Below are 23,505 nucleotides of genomic sequence, written 5' to 3' on the forward strand. Positions count from 1 at the left end.
TATTTGCGTATATTTATGTATCCAGTTCGAGTCTATGGAGCTTCGGGTAGACCGACCCAAACCCTTGCAAAACGTACATCAAATATTATACATCAGCCAAACTGAAATGTCACTATGAGTTTAAAGACATACATAATAATATCATGTAGTCTAAAAATATACTAAGTACCAACACAAGCAAAAGTAAATCACATACCTTAGCCAATGTCGTTTGGTGATAGATGTGTGACAACATATCGCATCATACTGATCTGCCATCCAGACGATAAGTATGATGTAGAAAGCTGTTGTGGTGTCATTAAAGAACTCCGACATAATAGCCTCCATACCTGCAAAAAAGAAAACAAAATCAGTAGGTGCTACTATATAAACATTAAAAAATTTAAAATAATAATGTTCTTGTGAAATGTGTAAATAAATTTATATAATTACACAAACTGCACATGTTCTATGGTTAGTTAAGATTGCGGCTCTATGGTTAAAATTAACCATAGAGCCGCTATCTCCATTTTCTATCACTGGTGGATGATGGTATAAAAGTTATATTTTTGACGAAATAAATCTGATACGGTGATGACCGAAATATATCTGATACCTATTTGAAAAAAAGAGTACTCTTGGCTCCGTTATTCAGCTGCGGGAAAGAGAGACAGAGAGGGAAAGAGTTGATGGTGTGCTAGTATGAAACATTTTATGGACCGTATTACACGAAATTGATGTGCGATTATTAGAGGAAATAAAATCGAATCAATTCCAGTGCCAGTTCAATTTTCGTTTTCCTTGAATTCAATCCACTTCCATAAAAATCTAACTAATCAAATCCATTTGTTCGTATTCAATATCGGCCAGATATATAACTCGATGCTAAATGTAATTTCATAGTGTTTTATTCACATGAACATGAATTTTCGATATAAATTTGGTTGAGCATGTTTGATTTGTATTTTAATGAGTTATCTCTTGCACAACTGCTCGTTAATAATAATTCACGTGGCTTTTGAATAATTTTTAAATCGAAAATTTGAGTTTCATTTCGGATATTGTTAATAATTCATAGCTATCTATCTGTTTGCCCCTGGGGAAGACAATTCACATCAAAGTTGCCCAAAGATACGTCAGTTAATGTCAGGGGTTTTGTACTGATGCACACACCATGTTACAAAATTTCTTTGGGTTATATAAAATATATAAATATACATTTTATCAAAGAAATTTTATTGAGTTTGGGTATGCATATTATACCTACACTCACCGGCACAAACTTCCGCCACTAAAAATTTTTTATTAAGTTTGACAATTTATAATTTTATTATTTATACTCCGATTTTCGAGATCCTTGCATTAGTTTGTAGGTACATGTATTTGTATCGATTTTTTTGCTTAGATAGCATTATACGGGGCTGAAAGGAAGCGTTGTATTTTCTCCTAACTTTAAAAAATTCTGTGGAAATATTGAAGATCTGTTTTTGTTTCATACTCCTTTCGTATTATCTCTAATTTTCTACGAAATTAGAAGTGTTAATATGAACAAATTTGAACAAAGTGCCAAAATCGGCTAATTCGAAATTGTCATGTACCTACCATATCATTGGACAGTTTAATATCCCCATATACCAACGATTTGCCATGAATGGGATTTAATGCTTGTGAAATGTCATATATCCAGTCCCACAAAAGGGATTTCTCAAACATAATATGTGCAGATAAAATCAGCCAAACTGATTGCGATATCTAATGAAAGATCGTACGAAACTAGTTTTGTTGAATATAGCATGATAGCACGACGATAGTTCAGTGATAAGCAGGCATAAAATTTCAATAGTATGTAAAAAACTGTATTGTTTAGTTTTTCTTTAATACTATAAAATACTTATTTATATTCTCATTTTGTTACGCCACTGTCAAAACATTAAGTTCTTCTTCTTATTTTTATGTTACACATACTTGTGAGGTGTTTTGACAGTGATAATTAATGAATTTCCATTATTGTAATGCGGTATAAGAAGTAGTCACCCAAGTTTTGCGAGTGCCAGGCTCAGTTATTTATTGTATTTCGTTTTTGAAGTCTGTAGCTATATAGTATGTATAATAAAAATAAGTTAGAGAGAGTCAGTACAGGAAAGTAACCAAATATGGAATAGTGCCCTAATATGGAATTCCTTGATTTCTCCGAAAATATAAGTTGGAAGCGAACTACAAGACCATCCTCTATTTCAGTCGCTCTCTTTATTATCGTATTCACACCTCTGTGTCAGATGAGCGAACGATACGTGTCTGACAGGCGCGTTTTGTTTTATGGTCTCGCATAAAATTTCAAAGGTAAATATATTCAACGAGTATGATTGGTTATTATGCATGAATAGAGACTTGTTATGCTATTGCGTATATCAATAGTACCTTTATTTTGATATTTTATGACCTTCTGTAACTAAAACATTACGACTTGAAAAAATGTTGATACTAGTTTGAACTAATGTACAAATCCAAATATGGACAGTCGTTGGTGTCTAATTATGGAATAGTGGATTAAGTGTAATAGTCCATTCTTTCACGGTTTTTGCTCTAAATTTTAAAGAACCGCTTGGATTGACATGAAATTTGGCATACGTATAGCTTACATGTCAAAGAAAAAAAGTGATATTGTGCCGATGTGTGCTTTTGCCCTGGGGGTGACTTTCACCCCCTTTTGGGGGTGAAAAAATATATGTCCAAAATAACTCCGGAAATGGGTAAACTGACTAATTTTAAATAACTTTTGCTCTATAGAACTTTTTCGCCAAGTCAACACTTTTCGAGTTATTTGCGAGTGAATATGTCCATTTTTCAACAAAATAACCACATTTTTAGACGGTTTTTTTAACCCCCAAGAGGGGGTGAAAACCACCCCCAGGGCAACAGCACATATCGGCACAATATCACTTTTTTCTTTGACTTGTTAGCTATGTGTATGCCAAATTTCATGTCAATCCAAGCGGTTCTTTAAAATTTAGAGGTTTTGCAATATTTTACCGTTAAAGAACGGACTATAAGTGGGCTCATTATGATTGTGCTGGTCCAGAGTTTCATACATGGATCTGTGATGTATGCAAGTGAATTAAGCTACTTCTTTCATTTTTCACAATTTTCTTATTTAAATATATTTTATCTCAGATGTTTATGTCTATTTTTGTTATTGATATGTTGGTTTATGCCTATATTCCATATATGGGTACCTATTCCATATTTGGTTACTCATTTGGGATTTTCTTTTTTTGTTCGATTTTTTTTTTGTTAATTAAGATATTTAATAGAAGGCTTTTAATTACTACATAAAAATGTATGACTGATGTGTCATAACATTAAATTGTTTTCTCATTTCTATAAAGGTATTATTTTGTATCCCCAAATTCTGTCATTCTGTCATCAGTAGAATGTATTCTGAGTTAAATAAATTAAATACATTCTTCTTTCTGTGTCAATTAATTTAATTCAAAATAATTTTTCTTGATACAAATAATTATATCAATATTAATATTACTGAATACAGAATTAAATAACATGTTAAATGAGCTAGCACACGACCCCTATTCCTTATTTAAAAATAAGGAGTGGGGAAGTGGAAGCGAGGGCGTTGACAAAAATGACAGATCTATGTACCGTAAAAATGTGTCCCCCTTAGATCAAAAATCGACCTGTTTCTTCATTTCCTTAAAATCTAATAAATACTGCCAAATATCGGGGTTGACTCTTTTCTTTGGCCCATGTATATAGATAGGTATTACATATAAATATAATACTTATAAAGTATACAAATCAGATTTTATGTTTTAAAAACTTGCCATACTGTCAATTTATAGAAACTGAGACCGCAATAATTGTTATGTGTTTCTTCTTTTCTTTGTTGTACACCAATATGTAAAACTTTCCACTCTTAGATTGGAAAATTGCCTTTTACATAAATACATTAGAAAGAAAAAAAAATCCAAATTTGTTTTTAAAGTTATAAAAGCGACATTAACAATTTTTCCCTAAAACCCAACTCTGTCTCAGTTTCAACCAGCTTGATTCTCGGAAAAATGTCTCTGCTAGTGTTTTCGATCCAAAGTTCAATAAGGCCTCTTGCCGTTCTTGTTTACCTCTTCATAAAATTAATTGAATGCCTTTTCTGACCTAAAAGTTCGAGAAATGTGTTTGTGCTGTTGAATGTCGAGAAGACGGAAAATTGTTACATTTTGATGTGATTTTTTAGGGCGTCGTAATTTTTATTTTTCGATGAACGCCTAGCGTAAAAGTGGCTATATAATAGAGTTCGTTTCCATTATTTTTTTAGTTTAGTAGAAAAACGATTCCAACGTTACAGGTAGCTTAATTGGAGTTATTTTAACCAAATTACAATATATTTCTAATTATTCTAAAATTATTGGAAAATCAAAATGGAACAAATGCAAGAGAGATATATCAAATGTAAGTGGTCGATGGCAGTAATCGATTATTTATTTGAGTTAACTTACAGTTTATTTACTTTAATTATTAAAAATATTGTACAACATTTACGACATTGTTAATTAAACTTATGTCAAAAAGTGAAATTCTGTAGTATTTTGTAATTATATTCATATAAAATAAATAAAAACTTTACCGATTTAGTAATTTTTCAATATTGATAACTATCGATTAAAAATCGAAAGCGGCCATCATGCAAAAGTCATCTGTCATCACTGTCATGAAATTTTTATTACGTCTAAAATTTAAAAACTTCTTAAATTGTAAATTGTAAGTAAGTGTTAAAACCAATATTAAATTGTTGACGATAAAATTTTGTATGCACCACGTCAGTAAAGACTCTTTATCGAACTCGTCTGTTATTCACCTCGCTCGCTCTGCTCATAATATCAGATTCGTTCGATAACGAGTAACTTTACTGACTTGGTACATACATAACTATTAGTTTCAGATTTTAAAAGTACATTTGAAAATCCCAATAGTCTTTCGTGATTGTCTTCCGATATTACTATCTTTTGAAAGAGAGAGTTTTTGTAATCCCTATATACACTCGTTTGTAATTCTCATACTGCTACGATTATATTATTTCTTTGTACATTTTCTGGTAGAATTTTATTTCACGTGTTTGAAATAAACTTTATTAAGTCCTATAGATAACATCGTTTCTTAAAACGTTGCAGAAGCCTGTATACAATTCTTGCGAGATTTTATTTAGTGTATCGTATTAAACTTTTTATAGCTTCATCGTTATTCACGGCATTTTCAATTTTGCCATTTACTGCTATAAAGTTTTCTATCGATTTAGTTTTCCTTTATCAAGTAGACTTAAATTATGGTAGCTTTTCGCATATGCATTTAATTAACGCAAATAAAAGATTTTATTTTCTAATTTTAGTTCATTTTAAAGTTCAGTACACTTCGGATATGTAAATAATAATTATTTATTATTTTTATTATAGCATTTATTTCGACATGCTATATCGACAAATCTAGTGGGCATGCGATCGACGTTCGAGCCCCGGCCGGTGAACAGAAAAATAATAAAAAGGCTAAAAGCCCGGCTACACACACCGTCTTGCCTGAGAAAATGCCTGCAGAGACTCGTTCGTGCAGGTAAGAGCGTGTGTATGGACGGCAAGACTGTATCGCGCGCAGGCCTCCAAGCGCGGAGTGTACTCTCGTCGACATGCTGAAGATTTTACCTGTGCAGTTTTAGGTTCTGATTCTGCAGTTTTACTTGAACGTGTGGCCGGCAGTTCAGTCCGTTCTTCAGTTCCGCAAAAGTTTTCGAGGTGGATAGACTAACGCCCGGTTCCACCAACGTGATCTAAGTAAAATCTTAGGTAAGTTTTGCTTAGTCAAAAAAATTTCTTAGTAAAAATTTGCGTTCCACCATACAAGTTTTTACTTAACTTAGCCAAGAAAAAACTTAAGTTATCAGAGATACCAACTTTGCAAAATTGTCAAAAATTCTTAACCTTTTGACTCGTTTTTAATGAAAAAACACCAAAAAAGAAGAAAATTTGTGTCATTTTTGACATTAATGTCATTAGACATAAGAAAATGTCATTTCAATATTTATTGTAAATTGTTATTAGGTATATGATTCTTGTCATCTTCTTGTGTATTTTGCGAAATTATTTGCTCATTTAAAATTAATCTAGTTGAGAATTATTAATTAGCTTAGCAATAATTTAGTTGCAAGTTTTAAAATATAACGGTTTAAAAATGTAGAGAGAGTTTTAAAAATTAAGGTATGTTAGTTCTGATTTGTCAGAGTATGGAAATACTTTATAAGAATAAGAAAATAATTTAAAAAAAGAGTAAATTTTCTAATCAAAAAACGGGGAATTGGTTTCCTTGGTGTCCAAATACAAGGACATCATTGAAAATAAAAAAACCAATGGTGTGCATACCAAAGATAAAGAGACTACGTACACTACACTATATTATATTTACTATAAACTATTATATACTACTTTATACTATCTATTACGGTAGAATTTACAAAAAATAGGAATATATAAATGAAAATAAATCGCAAAAATGCGAGTTATCCTAACGTAAAATCAACAGCAGAAATTTAACCTCACTTATTTGTCAATATATGACAGAAGATGAATTTCAATGCATGCGTCAAGTTAAAATTTTTTACTTAAGTCGTCATAATAGGTGACTTAAGCTTAAGCAAAAATATTTGTTCTTAAGTAAATATTCTTCGTTGGTGGAACGAAACTGAACGGGACTTAAGTAAAAATTGTTTCTTAAGATCAAATTTTCACTTAAGTCACGTTGGTGGAACTGGGCGGAAGACCATACGAAATGAGCGGCATAAGAAGTGTTTCAAAACAATCTTAACTGAATTTATAGACTTAGGTATACAAATCTTTGCCGCCATTATGGAAGGTGAAGAGTCGAGAATATTTCGACAGGAATAAGAAAAATGAAGCATACGCTTTTATTCAATACGTAATATTTTATTTTTAATAGATTCTAAAATAGGGATTTCTTTAAAATCATATAATTTTTTACCGTTTTTTAAAGATTACTATAGATAACTATTATTTTTTTCAATATTGGTATACTACCATTAAAAAAAGTTTATATACTTATATAATATACTGAAACTGTTTTGTGGCATGTTTAATGTAGTATTATCATTGTTTAACTGTCTAGTTATACAATTGTATTATGTTTGTATGAGATTGAGCCATAATAATTGTAGGTGTAATGAAAATTACATTTCCTAATTAACTACTGTTTGACGTTTCGAGTTCCACTCTGGAAATCGGCCTCAGAAAAAATTAAAATCTACACGTCAAACAGTAGTTAATTAAGAAATTATCCGCAGGAGCCACTTTTTACTCCACTTACTTCTACAGCGTCGTTGCTTGTTTGTTTGTTGCTTTTTTATTAATAAACAATACAATAACGCTTCCATTAAAAAAACCTCTTCCGTGCTGCTCATCGTGACTGCACGTGTGGACAACGTGCTGTGTACAGTTTCTTTGTTCCGTTATACCTGCACAGTTTTGGACTGCACAGGCAAGACGGTGTGTGTAGCCGGGCTATAACGTCCGTCGTATGTGCAGGCCCTGGAAGTACTTGAGTATGCAAAACCTGAGGACCGGAAACTATTTTCGGATTCTTTTACCTGAGACCTTGAACAATGAAAAATTGAATCTTGGCCGAAGATGCGATGGTGCCTTGTTATCCCCTCCCACCCCCCCATGTTAGGGTATGCTACGGATAGATAAAAAGCGATTTTTCGAAAAAAAACATTTTTTTTTTGTATTTTTTGGGTCATTGTAAGCAAAAAATGTTCTTACAAGTTTTTTCGTAAAATGCATAGTTTTCGAAATAAACGTGGTTAAACTTTAAAAAAATCGAAAAATTGTAATTCTTGAACCCGAATAACTTTTGATAAAAAAATAAAATAGCAATTCTGCTTGCAGCATTTGAAAGTTCAAGTCAAATTATACCGGTTTTGATTATTTGCATTGCTAAAAATTAATTTTTTTATTTTAAGTAGTTTGAGTATTTAGAAACTGTCTTTCGGTCCTTTTCCTTGACGAAGGGAAGGTAAATGCGTGGCCTAAGCGTCCTCTATTTGCTTTCTCCTACTTTCGTCATCTCTTGTGATTATATATTGTAAAATCCGGAGATACGGGATGCAGCCAGAAAGCAGTTTATTAACGAAAAGTCTTAGATTTAAAATATTGTTTATTATATTTTTATTTCAATTATTCTAATTGTTTAAAAGGTAGTAAACTTTGTATCTGGGGCTTTTCGTTGTTTTCCCCGTAATACGAGAGATGTCGCTAAATTGCGTCTCAGAGGTGGGTTCATTGCATTGCGATGATTTGCCTTAAATTGGCAGAATTGTATGTATTTCCTTCAGAGTTGACACTTCTGAGCTTCACTGATGAGGCATAAGGATGCTGAAATAGCTATATGGAGATGGTGGTCCAACTCTGAGTCAAATATAAACAAAACCTGCCTTGATCTTTTTTATCTTTTTCATTTTTACTCAGTTTGAGTATTTAGAAACTGTCTTTCGGTCTTTTTCCTTGACGAAGGTGTAACAACTAGCTGATGATTTTCTGTTGGAGTGAATGAAAAGGGAGTGGTAAACTCCAACAGAAGTAGTAAAAAGAAGAAGATCTACTTAATGTAGCCAAAGGACAAAAATGTGTGGCTTCTCCGTTGAAGAAGCTGGAGTAACTAAAATACAACTTTGTAGTAGTATTTGTATGGAAGGATGCCAAGACAAAGAATATCGAATTGATACAGGACTAGAGATGAGAAATCATTAATAGATAGATATAACTTGAATGGCTAGCTAAATATGTATGAGAAGGGCCACTTGACACTCAAGGAAGGATTCGGCCAATTTGCACGGCTATTTTTGGCCAGACAATAGATTAAAGGAAGTGACAATGATGGCTCGAAAAGAAGATATGAAGATAATGTTCAGAAAATAGATAGAGTAAATATAATAATATACTGAAAATAGAATGAATTTTTGGGCGCCAGAAGAAGGATAACTAGGTTAACGCTCTTCCAGGTATTCTACGCTGCTATAGAGTATGTTAAATTTGTAGTACAAGTATGTGAAAAGTTATTAAAGATTATTAAATTATAAAATATACTACTAAAAATAAAGGAGTAATAAGAAAAAAAAAATCACAATAAATGTATATTTATTGAATGTAACTACTAGATCTTTTTAACAATCTCTGAGTTAGGACAAGTAACTAGTGTGTAACTCTAACATGACAGGAAAAAGTGATACTAGTGAAAGTCAATTACAAAATCATCATACAACTATGATCTAAGAATACTCTTTATAAGGTTAGAAAAACTGACTACGGGTACCTCTAATACAGGAAGTACAACTTACAACTAGGTTAGTAGAACCCTCACCAAATAATAATTGTACGTTTATAATACGTACACCTTAATTAAATACTACCTGATACTATATATAACATATAAATACCTCACTGTGAGTGGGACAGGCACAAGCCTTATTGAATAAATAAACCTACGAGTGGATACACAGATCCTTTTCCTAACTCGTGGTTTATAATAGTAATAATAACAAGTGAAACCAAAAACTAATCTGAGGGATTAGAATCCAGAAGTTCATATGAATTTAATAAATTAAAGTTAAAGTTAAATAAAGTTAATAAGTTAAAGTTAAGTAAAGTTAATAAGTTCAAGTTAAATAAAGTTAATAATTACAATTTTGACTAATATGTGAAGTTAATTTTTAAAAATTTAATTAAACATATACTAAAATAATGGAATGAGTTTAAATAATTATACAAAAGTGGAACACAGCCTAAAAATAATCAAGATAAGAGTACCGACTACTATTATCAGGGAAAATATCTGAGCTCAGAAATTTATACCTTTATAGATTGCAGAGTGTTGGGGAACGCTATCAATTAAATATTATGTTGTAAAGAAAAAAAACCTATAAAAAATATAAAGCAGGAAAATTGTGTGTGCAATTGAACTATAAAAAAAAATGTACTAAATATCACAAAACCAGTCTGTCTTTAATAAAAGCACAGTAAATGTTCCCAAACAAACCACTCTTTCCTAATCTTGAAGTTGATGTAATGAGCACCCAAGGGTGCTAACTCTCGCTAGCAGCTGTCCTGCTGGAGGTACAGGAGAGGAAGACTGGTAGAAAGCAGCTGAAGGTACTCAAAACTGTTGGAAAGCAGCTGGAGGTACTCAAAAAAAAAGAAAATGTGGAAATAATCCAGGCTGGTCGCCTATTGATTGTTTCTCTCTGTGTGGTCTGGCCTTGGTGTTGTTGTAGGGTGGCTTTAAGATTTCATGGTAGGTGCTAAAAAAAACACAGTGTGGTGTTACTACCAATCTACCAATGTCAAAAAAAAGAAGCAAGAGATACGAGGAGGTGTTTTTATTCCTATGGGAATAAGAAGAAATAGGTCATTAAGTCCAAAAACTTGAATGACTAGACAGCTTGACCTTTTATCAAGTTGCTATCAGATGACCTTGGTCAAATAACACAAGTAATTTCCAATTGAAATACAAAATATAATTACTGTGAAAGAATATTTTATTATAATATATACACCGGTATATAGATATATTATACAAGGATGAAATATAGTAAGACTAAGCGATGGATACTTATTTGATCATCGTTCAAAAGATAGGAGTTCTGTAGACTTGAAAGGAATATAAAAAATGGAGTTTAAATTAGCTCTATTTTCCAACTGGAAGCACAAATTAACAACGAATATTGAATTATCTCTAGATGAGTTTGATCCATGAAAATAAAACATAAAAACCATGAAAATAGACTATGTGAAACTTAGTTAGCAAATGTCAAGGACTTCCAAAATGGCTGAATAAAATACTTAATAAAATGTGTATTTACCGGGGTAGAACTCATTGGATATAGTATGCTCTAAAATTCTTCAAATCCACTGCTGCTGGATAACTTCACTATACTTTTATTGTAATATTTAATCAATTTGGAACTGAGAATTAGAGGTGAATAATTGAGTCTAATGACCCCGCACACTACGATTCAGACCGAACACTCGAGAAACAATGGCAATCCAAGGCTCACGTTCACAGCTGAATCCTTCGTACCCCTCTACTAAGCATTGGCTGTCAAAGTGGGGAAACCAATGTTGCCACGTTTTAAATGTGACGTCATCAAGCATTTAAAAATTCTGAGATGGGTTTAAGTTCTATTTGAATAAACATTGAAAGAAAATAATTCTGAAAATAATTAAATAATATTTTGGATAGTTAAATAATATCTTCCCATCAATAATCGATTCTATAAGGGGCGGAACGTCACATTCCCTTTCAACCACCAGAAAAAAAATTTTATTTAAAAAAAATTTTTTTTTTTTTTTTTTTTTTTTCAAAATATTAAACTAGAGTAGTAGTGCTTAGTGTATCATTCCCCGTTGATTCGCAAGATTACAAATAATCACCACTAATAATCAAGGGAAAGTAGGATGGTCACTGCAGCAAATAACGGAAATTGCAAAATATGACCCGAAGTCCTAGTAAAAGTGCTAAAGATGAGACATAATTTATAATGACAAATAAGTGTCGAATTGGCAGTAAATCCAAAGTTGAACTATCCATGGACATCAGATTTATAAGGAGTATATCCAAGGACGAACAACCAGGCAAAGGTGAGAGCCAATTCATACCATAACGCAAGTACATATACTAAAGTCACCAATGAAATCAATAACTATAATAAGTGAAGAATCAAACACTCAATCCTAAATTGGACTAGCAATGGACACCAGATTCGTAATAGCATATCCAGAGAAGAACAACTAGGAATATTTATAGAATAATTTTCACCAATACCAACTAATATAAATAGTGAACATACCAAAGGAATGCAAACACATTAACCAAAATAAATGTGGAATCAGACACTCAATCCAAAGTCAGACTATCAATGGACAACAGATTCACAAAAGCATATCCAATGAAGAACGACCAGGAAGATTTATGGACCAATTCACATCCATACTAAATCATATAAATAAATTAGGTCTACGTACACCCACATCCGGTAATACGAACCTATACAACCAAATAAACAAAATAAGTGAAGAATCGGACACTTAATCCAAAATCGGACTAGCAATGGACACCAGATTTATAGGAGCATATCCAAAGAAGAACGATCAGGAAGATTTATGGACCAATTCTCACTAATACTAAATAACTAACTAAATTAGCTCTAGATCTACCCTCATCCGGTAATATGAGCCTATCGAAACTAAATAGTAAAAATAAAGGATGAACTTATAAGTTCTATGACTCCATGGTAAATACAAAATATGACGGGAACGAGCTCCCAATCTTTCATAAGACTGTATATTCATGTGAACATACATAGGATTATCCAGGAGATATTCCTGAATCTAAGCAACAATTAATGCCTAAGGAAAGAAGAGGGAATCTACTAAAAAGAAAATCAATAATTTGTCCCAGTGGGTTAATCACTAACATTACGACTCTACGTCTATGGAAAGTCAAGCATCTATATACTATGAACTAAGAGACATAAAATAAGCAAACTAGACTTCCCTATTATCGTGTGAAAATGTGCCTGGAATATTTGGAACAATTGCACAAGAATGGTTAGGAAGTGTTGTACACCATTTCCCAACCAGAAATATTATCATGGATAAACATCTGCCTACTCTGACAAGAAAGACATGGATTACGAAATCGGATAGCAGTGATCAGTTGCTGAACTTCGAACCCACGTATTCACCAACTTTGAGCATTAACAGACTAGTTCATAAGAAGAAATATGAAGGACTCAAGAATTCATTTATAAATCAAAATTCCAAATTCATTCCAGAATCATCCTGTGGAGGAAGTAAGAATCCGAATGAATATAAAGTATTTAAGGTACCTGTGACAAATATCAATAAAGTAACCCAATAACAAATTAACAACCACAACTTCTTTCCAATATGGCAAATCCAATGACATGATATAAAAACAATAAAAAAAAATAATAGGTATGTAATCAAATATCCAAGATATAACACATAATCTAAGATATGGTAGTGTAACATAGCTCCATCTATATTAAGCAAGAATACTTGTATGAGCCCACACATCCAAATATCTTAATATATAATAATCAACAGCCCTTTTATTCTGAGAGGTTGAGTACAAAACTAAGAGTACAAGTGGAGGTTATTAACTTGGTAATACTACTGGCTGGATTAGTATTTGAGAATATTTGTCGATAATGACTCAAATGCAATCTATAATACAAAAAAAAAATAATAATAAACTCATACAAGCGGTATTACACAAGAATTCGGTACCTAATAACTAATACGTGAGAAATCATCAAGCCATGCCGAAGGATAAAAATTGCTATGGTCAGGCATTATCTGGTGATTAACAATTTAAACTAAAATACTATACCATAATAAAACTAATTAAAGGCAAACACAGGAAGATATTAGCTTAAACAACCCTGTTAAGCTAATCTTCTTCCGATGAAGTTGAAGAATCCACATCGTCCATGGTGTTGTCAGGCAGTAAATCCTTTACATGAAATTGACCAATTCGCTTATTAGTCGAATTGTCCTTTAATTCATAAATCAAAGGAGATATTACCCTTGAGACAGTACATGGGACATATTTCTGGCAAAACTTTGCAGAAATGGCATCACCCTTATTGGATTTGACAAAATTGCGCTTTAAGACTCGATCACCAACAAAGAATCGCAGATCTCGTTTCCTCAAATTATAGTGCTGCTGGTTCCTTAGGTAAGAAGTTTTTAACTTCTTCCTAATGTCTGCGAAAATATGAGGTAACGTCTGGAGATCATCTAAGCGATGAAGTTTCTCAGATATTTGAGGAAGATTTTCGGAATTGTCTGAAATTACACCAAAATAATCACCTGATAAAGCCACATTCCTACCAAAATTCAAATATGCTGGAGAGCACTGGGTAACTTCATGGACAGAAGTCCTTATGGCTTGAGCTATGGAATGAATATATTGATCCCAAGCTCTGTGATCAGGGTAAGTATAGGACCTTAGAGCTGTGACAATACTGCGATTTACTCTCTCAGTATGATTTGCTTGTGGATGGTAGGCAGCATTATAAAAGGTCTTTTGAACCTTATATTTAGCTAGAAGATCTTTAAAGGCCTTCGATACAAACTGAGGACCGTTGTCACATGACACAATTTGAGGAACACCATACACCAAAAAGACTTGTTCCTCCAAATATTTTAAAATTGCTGGAGTTGTGGCCTGGCGAAGGGGACAAATTAAAGGAAATTTAGTGAAATAATCCACAACTACCAGGCAATAGGTATTACCCTTGTAACTCCGAGGATAAGGTCCAATGAGATCCATTGAGATCATCTGCCAAGGAAAATTTATGTTCCTGAAGGAACCCATAAGTCCAGCCTGTGGTAGGTTACTTGGTTTACAAGTAGCACAAACCATGCATTTAGAAATGTACCTTTTTATAGACTTCCGCATACCAGGCCAATAATATAATTCGGCAATACGGTGATAAGTCTTATAAAAACCAAAATGACCCGCCGTAACTTCATCATGAAACATATGCAGAATATTTTCCCTATTTGGCGTAGGTACAACTATTTTCCACTCCGACATATTGGATAAGGACTCTATCGGACTTAAGATGTGTTTGTACAGAATATTATTCTCTACCTTAAAATCAGGATATTTTTGTGGGTCTTGAGTAACCCTATCAATCATATTCTGATACCACATATCAGGACTTAAAGAGGACAGATCTAGGACATTAATATCATGGACACGTGAAAGAGCATCTGCGACCACTACCCCGTTTGCCTTTCTATGGACAATCTTATATGAATAGGCAGCCAGTTTGCATATCCATCGAGAAAGCCTCTGTGAAGGGTTTTTCATACTATGAAGCCATACTAAGGAACTATGATCAGTAATTATAGTGAAATTACGACCTTCCAGATAATAACGAAAAGCTTCTAACCCATGGATGATAGCTAAGAGTTCTTTCTCCGTAGTTGAATAGTTTTTCTGGGCCTTGTTCAACTTCTTACTAGTGTACGCTATGGGGTGTTCGGAGCCATCTTTCAACTGAAATAATACGCCTCCAGAAGCTGTATTAGAGCAATCTGTCATTAGATAAAAATGCTCATCAAAATTAGGTGACATCATAACCGGAGCGCTCGTTAAAGCATCTTTAACGCGCCTAAAAGCTTCGTCAGCCTCAGGAGTCCAAGTAATGGTCTGTCCCTTTTTCCTGTTCTTCAAAAGATCAGTAAGAGGTGACAACAAAGTAGAGTAGGACGGTACAAATCGCCGATAATAGCCACACATTCCCAATATCCTACGGACTTGGGTGGTGGTCTTTGGTATAGGAAAATTTTTGATAGCAACTATTTTCTCAGGATCAGTCCTCAGCCCCTGGTTATCCACAACATAACCCAAGAACTTAAGACTAGGGCGACAAAACTGACATTTATCCAGATTGACCGTTAGATTAGCTTCCTTAAGACGTAAAAATAACTTATCTAAAATTTCCATATGAAGGGAAAAATCAGGAGTGACAACCAAAATATCGTCTAAATAATAGAAAACATAGGGCTCTAACGGTGGACCAATGACTAAATCCATCAGACGACACATTGTCTGAGGAGCAGAAACAAGACCGAAAGGCATGGTGACAAACTGGAATAATCCTTTACCACTGACAGCAAAAGCAGTATACTTCTTGCTCTCTTCACTCAGTGGGATCTGTAGGAAGGCCTTAGACAAATCAATAGAAGAGATGTATTTGGCATTCTGAAGTTTGCTCAAAATCACATCTATTCTGGGGATAGGATAAGCATCCCTGTTAGTTGTGATACTGTTTAGTTTTCGACCGTCAAAGCAGATCCTGAAGGATCCATCCTTCTTCTTCGTTAACCAGAGCGGAGAACAGTAGGACGATGTTGAAGGTTCTATGATATTTAAAGCAAGCATCGAATCTACTTCCTTTTCTAAATCTGCCTGCCAGGCTTGAGGTATGGGGTACTGATATAATCTGAAAGGAGTGGGATTTCCCACTTCGATAGTGTGAGAGATTAACGACGTACGACCTAGTTTGTCTTTTGAAGAAAGAGTAGTAAATTTAGAGATCATACTCTCTAATTGCCTTTGTTCAGAGCTTGATAAACTAGCAAAATCGTGAATAGCACTAAGGGTAGATAAATTAAATTCAGATATGGAAAAAGAAAAATCAGAACAACTTAAGGTACTATTGAAAGCATTGAAAAAGTCCATACCTAAAATTATAGAATTCTGCACGGAAGGAATAACATAAAATGTAATTTCCCTACATAAATCTGCCACTGTAATTTTAATTTGGAGTTTGCCCGTAATGGACTGAACTGTACCATCTGCAGTAGATACTTGCAAAGATGAAATGGGCATAATGGGAATACTAGAATTTTTCAATAAATTTAACGAATGTGCCCCTATCAATGAAATATTAGAGCCACTATCTAACAAAGCTAAACACGATTGTCCTAAAATTTGAATAGGAAGATATGGCCTATTATCATTTTGTTTCCTAACTAATAACGAATTACTATCTAGATCTAAAGTATTTGGTTGTCTACAACCGTTATATGGAACTAACCCAGACGTATCATCATCATTAACAAAACTAGAATCTAATATAGATAATGGAACCACATTACTATCACAATTATTATTGTTACGTTGAACACTACCAATCAAAGAAGCGTTTGTAAATGACCATCTGTGATCATTTGAATCAAGCGAATCTAACGTATTATCTATAGAAATAAATTTCTGGTTTAATTTTGTTTTGTGGTGTGTGCTGCTTTCTTGAACGACACCCCTTTCCCTTTTCGTGAAGATGGGTTTGGGTTGCTGGATGTGCTTGGTCCAGCAGTTTCGTTTGACGATGGGGTTTGATTCCCTGATTGGATGTTGGACGGAGAAACGTTCAGGGGACGGACCTCCGACGTGTCGTTTCCCGAACACTTAGAACAGTTTCTTTTAAGGGTGTTCTCTCGGCCACAACCATGGCAGAAAATACGATTTTGAGGAATCCCACAATTGTAAAATGGGTGACCAGGCTGATCACAATTCCAGCAGACAAGAGAACTAACAACCGAAACATTATGTTCATGACCCTTATTTAGCCAAGAACGTTGCCTAAAGGAAGTTGGCTGAGAAGAAGAGTTAGAAGAGGATCGAGATGTGGATGGAGGTTGAGAAGACCAGGATAACGTTTCCTCCAAACGTTTGCATTTTATAGTAAGGTCATCAATGTTCTGAATGTCCATAAGAGCTAATTGTTGATGATAAAAGGGCAATAGACATTTAAGGATGATTTTAATTTTAGCTAAATCTGACAAAGGAGTGTCTAAACGACTACACATACCTAATATAGTATTAATAAACATAGTAACAGATTCCCCAGGTTTCTGCTTATGATTCTTAATTTGATCTAATAAATCATCCTGGAATGAATACGGAAGAAAATCCGACTTCAACTTTTTAATCAGATCAGACCAACAAGAAAAATTACCCCTGTTATTCATAAACCATGTAAAAGCGGTCCCGGTGAACAACTCAGCAGAAGCAGCAAACAAATCCTCTTCCGAAACACCTCTAGATATTCGAAGACATTCAACCCTTTCTAAAAATGACATCACATCAGTGTGCTGTTTTTCACCTGAAAATGAAATACCCCATTTGTGTACTTGAACAGGTTTGGAGTACGTAAAGCTAGGTACATTGACTGAAGCATTAGGAGTAGAGGTAGCAATGGGGTTAACTCTAGAATCAAGTTCACCCTCTAGTGTTAATATTTTAAGAGAAACAGACCTCTTGAACGGTTCCTGTTCTTCAGAAGGACAGTGTAGCAAGTGTACACGGGCAGAAATATGGCCTAGACGAGATGTTAATCGCGCATACTCTGTATCCTTTACAGTTCCCCTAAACTTTTCGATTTTTTTAGACAAGCTGTCCAATGTTTCAGTGATTCCTTTTTGTTGTTCCTCAAAAGGAAGGGATACAGCTGAAATTTGGAGAAAACTTCTATTGCCAGCTTCTTGTTTCAAAGCACCTCTCAAAAGATTGCGTTTTTTATCGACAGTTGTCGACTCCTCTGGCATTATGTCCCGAATCTTTAATTCATAATCCAATTCATCCACCAGAAGATGTTCAGCTTTAAAAGCACACATGATGAGAGCAAAGTTATTGACAAATAGTCCAAAGAACAGAAATATGAAAAATATGAAAATATGAAAGTTTGCACGCAAAATATATATAATATAAACCGAGAAAATATCAGCAACACACCAACAAAATCAAAATAGCCAGCAAAAAAAAAAAATATATATATAATGCAGTATATAATCTAATAAATAAGATCAAATAAATATATAAGATCAAATAAATGGATAAATAATCCAATAAATATTGTATACTCAAGTAAACCTACTACCTAAATACTGGAAGTAAATTTTTTTATTTATATGTAACTTACCACCACTCTAGAAAAAATATATATCTATAATAATAATAATAATAATCAACACTTAGTTGTACCTCCAACTATACCACTATTGACTGAAGAAATAAAATTGTTATATGAATTATATTATTAATAGCAATATTAAATATAAGTTCCCAATAAAAATTCAAAATCTAACCCAGAATGTAAGCTGCACAAACATATACTATAATGAGGTCCCAAAATATAAACAAAAATCAAAACAGCGTTTAAGAATACCTGATATGTATCAGAAATTAAAAATAAAATAAATAAGTAACAATATGTGTATAGGATACCAAACGGAAATAACAAAGAGATTTCAGATAAAAGAGAAGAATTGACCTAAATGAATACTGTCTCAGACCAAAAATAAAGCCACCACGTTGGAAAGCCGATGTAACAACTAGCTGATGATTTTCTGTTGGAGTGAATGAAAAGGGAGTGGTAAACTCCAACAGAAGTAGTAAAAAGAAGAAGATCTACTTAATGTAGCCAAAGGACAAAAATGTGTGGCTTCTCCGTTGAAGAAGCTGGAGTAACTAAAATACAACTTTGTAGTAGTATTTGTATGGAAGGATGCCAAGACAAAGAATATCGAATTGATACAGGACTAGAGATGAGAAATCATTAATAGATAGATATAACTTGAATGGCTAGCTAAATATGTATGAGAAGGGCCACTTGACACTCAAGGAAGGATTCGGCCAATTTGCACGGCTATTTTTGGCCAGACAATAGATTAAAGGAAGTGACAATGATGGCTCGAAAAGAAGATATGAAGATAATGTTCAGAAAATAGATAGAGTAAATATAATAATATACTGAAAATAGAATGAATTTTTGGGCGCCAGAAGAAGGATAACTAGGTTAACGCTCTTCCAGGTATTCTACGCTGCTATAGAGTATGTTAAATTTGTAGTACAAGTATGTGAAAAGTTATTAAAGATTATTAAATTATAAAATATACTACTAAAAATAAAGGAGTAATAAGAAAAAAAAAATCACAATAAATGTATATTTATTGAATGTAACTACTAGATCTTTTTAACAATCTCTGAGTTAGGACAAGTAACTAGTGTGTAACTCTAACATGACAGGAAAAAGTGATACTAGTGAAAGTCAATTACAAAATCATCATACAACTATGATCTAAGAATACTCTTTATAAGGTTAGAAAAACTGACTACGGGTACCTCTAATACAGGAAGTACAACTTACAACTAGGTTAGTAGAACCCTCACCAAATAATAATTGTACGTTTATAATACGTACACCTTAATTAAATACTACCTGATACTATATATAACATATAAATACCTCACTGTGAGTGGGACAGGCACAAGCCTTATTGAATAAATAAACCTACGAGTGGATACACAGATCCTTTTCCTAACTCGTGGTTTATAATAGTAATAATAACAAGTGAAACCAAAAACTAATCTGAGGGATTAGAATCCAGAAGTTCATATGAATTTAATAAATTAAAGTTAAAGTTAAATAAAGTTAATAAGTTAAAGTTAAGTAAAGTTAATAAGTTCAAGTTAAATAAAGTTAATAATTACAATTTTGACTAATATGTGAAGTTAATTTTTAAAAATTTAATTAAACATATACTAAAATAATGGAATGAGTTTAAATAATTATACAAAAGTGGAACACAGCCTAAAAATAATCAAGATAAGAGTACCGACTACTATTATCAGGGAAAATATCTGAGCTCAGAAATTTATACCTTTATAGATTGCAGAGTGTTGGGGAACGCTATCAATTAAATATTATGTTGTAAAGAAAAAAAACCTATAAAAAATATAAAGCAGGAAAATTGTGTGTGCAATTGAACTATAAAAAAAAATGTACTAAATATCACAAAACCAGTCTGTCTTTAATAAAAGCACAGTAAATGTTCCCAAACAAACCACTCTTTCCTAATCTTGAAGTTGATGTAATGAGCACCCAAGGGTGCTAACTCTCGCTAGCAGCTGTCCTGCTGGAGGTACAGGAGAGGAAGACTGGTAGAAAGCAGCTGAAGGTACTCAAAACTGTTGGAAAGCAGCTGGAGGTACTCAAAAAAAAAGAAAATGTGGAAATAATCCAGGCTGGTCGCCTATTGATTGTTTCTCTCTGTGTGGTCTGGCCTTGGTGTTGTTGTAGGGTGGCTTTAAGATTTCATGGTAGGTGCTAAAAAAAACACAGTGTGGTGTTACTACCAATCTACCAATGTCAAAAAAAAGAAGCAAGAGATACGAGGAGGTGTTTTTATTCCTATGGGAATAAGAAGAAATAGGTCATTAAGTCCAAAAACTTGAATGACTAGACAGCTTGACCTTTTATCAAGTTGCTATCAGATGACCTTGGTCAAATAACACAAGTAATTTCCAATTGAAATACAAAATATAATTACTGTGAAAGAATATTTTATTATAATATATACACCGGTATATAGATATATTATACAAGGATGAAATATAGTAAGACTAAGCGATGGATACTTATTTGATCATCGTTCAAAAGATAGGAGTTCTGTAGACTTGAAAGGAATATAAAAAATGGAGTTTAAATTAGCTCTATTTTCCAACTGGAAGCACAAATTAACAACGAATATTGAATTATCTCTAGATGAGTTTGATCCATGAAAATAAAACATAAAAACCATGAAAATAGACTATGTGAAACTTAGTTAGCAAATGTCAAGGACTTCCAAAATGGCTGAATAAAATACTTAATAAAATGTGTATTTACCGGGGTAGAACTCATTGGATATAGTATGCTCTAAAATTCTTCAAATCCACTGCTGCTGGATAACTTCACTATACTTTTATTGTAATATTTAATCAATTTGGAACTGAGAATTAGAGGTGAATAATTGAGTCTAATGACCCCGCACACTACGATTCAGACCGAACACTCGAGAAACAATGGCAATCCAAGGCTCACGTTCACAGCTGAATCCTTCGTACCCCTCTACTAAGCATTGGCTGTCAAAGTGGGGAAACCAATGTTGCCACGTTTTAAATGTGACGTCATCAAGCATTTAAAAATTCTGAGATGGGTTTAAGTTCTATTTGAATAAACATTGAAAGAAAATAATTCTGAAAATAATTAAATAATATTTTGGATAGTTAAATAATATCTTCCCATCAATAATCGATTCTATAAGGGGCGGAACGTCACAAAGGGAAGGTAAATGCGTGGCCTCAGCGTCCTCTATTTGCTTTCTCCTACTTTCGTCGTCTCTTGTGATTATATATTGTAAAATCCGGAGATACCGGATGCAGCCAGAAAGCAGTTTATTAACGAAAAGTCTTAGATTTAAAATATTGTTTATTATATTTTTATTTCAATTATTCTAATTGTTTATAAGGTAGTAAACTTTGTATCTGGGGCTTTTCGTTGTTTTCCTCGTAATACGAGAGATGTCGCTAAATTGCGTCTCAGAGGTGGGTTCATTGCATTGCGATGATTTGCCTTAAATTGGCAGAATTGTATGTATTTCCTTCAGAGTTGACACTTCTGAGCTTCACTGATGAGGCATAAGGATGCTGAAATAGCTATATGGAGATGGTGGTCCAACTCTGAATCAAATATAAACAAAACCTGCCTTGATCTTTTTTATAATTTTTTTATTGTTAAACAAAGCTATAAACAAACAGTGTTTGAGGGTTTTGTCGCATGTCCGCACCGCGCCAACGATGTCCTACCTGGTCGGTTCCATGTTCGGGTCCAGGTCCATGTCACCAGCCCCCCTATCTCCCCTTTTTCGATCTGGGGATCCGGGATGGGTATGGTCGTTTGTACTGCGCTATTATCGGATTGTACCGCCCTTATTTTGTTTGTACTGCCCCCACCGTTTTAAATCTGTCTGGAGGGGCTGGTGACATGCTATCCCCCTCTTTCGATCTGGGGGTCCGGGATGGGTATGTTCGTTTGTACTGCGTTAGTATCGGATTGTACCGCCCTTATTTTGTTTGTACAGTCCCCACCCGTTTAAATTGGCCTGGGGGGGGGGCAGGGACATGCTACCCCTCTACTCTGCACTCTTTGCCATGTGAACGTCAAAAATAGGCTATTTCGTTTGTGCTGCGTTAGTACTGGATTGTACCGCCCTTATTTTGTTTGTACTACCCCTACCCTTCTACAGTTAAAACAGGGGAGGATTAGTGCTAGGAGTAAGGACACAAAATCAGCCAAACCCTGCACACAGTAACACCGCGGATCTAAAATTTGGTATATTGGTCATTTTGAAACTAAAAACAGGCTTGCAAGCCACTCTCCACTCTCCACGGGGGATGGAAAATTACCCCTTTAGATGAATCTCGGAGTCGAATTTCTGAGACGGGTGGGGGCGGTACAAACAAAATAAGGGCGGTACAATGCGACACTAACGTAGTACAAACGAACATACCTATTTTGGACCCTCAGCTCGAAAAAGGGGGGGATAGCATGTCACCAGTCCATCCAGACAGATTTAAGAGGATGGGGGCAGTACAAACGAATGAAAGGTGATACAATCCAGTACTAACGCAATACAAACGAGTGAGCTTTTTTTCAACCCTCAAATCGAAAAAGGGGGGCTGGTGACATGGACCTGTCAGGTCCGTTTGGTTTTAATCCTTGGCGCGGTGCGGACATGCGACAAAACCCGCAAACACTGTTTGTTTATAGCTTTGTTTAAAAAAATTAATTTTTAGCAATGCAAATAATCAAATCGGTATAATTTGACTTGAACTTTTAAATGCTGCAAGCATAATTGCTATTTTATTTTCTAATCAAAAGTTATTCGGGTTCAAAATGGCAATTTTTCGATTTTTTTACGAAAAATCGCTTTTTATCTGCCCGTAACATAGGGGGTGGGAGGGGGTAACAAGGCACCATCGTACCTTCGACCAAGATTTAGTTTTTCATTGTTCAGGGTCTCAGGTAAAAGA

The 23,505-nt window shown here is 33.9% G+C and overlaps 1 protein-coding gene and 1 long non-coding RNA gene across 3 annotated transcripts in view; both read right to left on the reverse strand.

Moving 5' to 3' along the window:
- Positions 1–23,505, reverse strand: part of LOC114332134 (membralin) — an 893,172-nt gene that overhangs the window by 304,489 nt on the left and 565,178 nt on the right. For both annotated transcript variants that reach the window (XM_050643070.1, XM_050643069.1), the window contains exon 8: positions 197–329. In XM_050643070.1, the coding sequence (XP_050499027.1) occupies positions 197–329 (133 nt within the window). The remainder of the gene's footprint in view (positions 1–196; positions 330–23,505) is intronic.
- LOC126879806 (uncharacterized) lies at positions 9,169–21,749 on the reverse strand. Its single transcript, XR_007696280.1, has 2 exons — positions 21,320–21,749; positions 9,169–10,345 (listed from the first exon to the last, which is right to left on the reverse strand). It is a non-coding gene; the product is annotated as an uncharacterized LOC126879806 (long non-coding RNA).

Source organism: Diabrotica virgifera, chromosome 2 (assembly GCF_917563875.1).
Source record: "Diabrotica virgifera virgifera chromosome 2, PGI_DIABVI_V3a".
In the NCBI taxonomy this organism is placed as follows: domain Eukaryota; kingdom Metazoa; phylum Arthropoda; class Insecta; order Coleoptera; family Chrysomelidae; genus Diabrotica; species Diabrotica virgifera.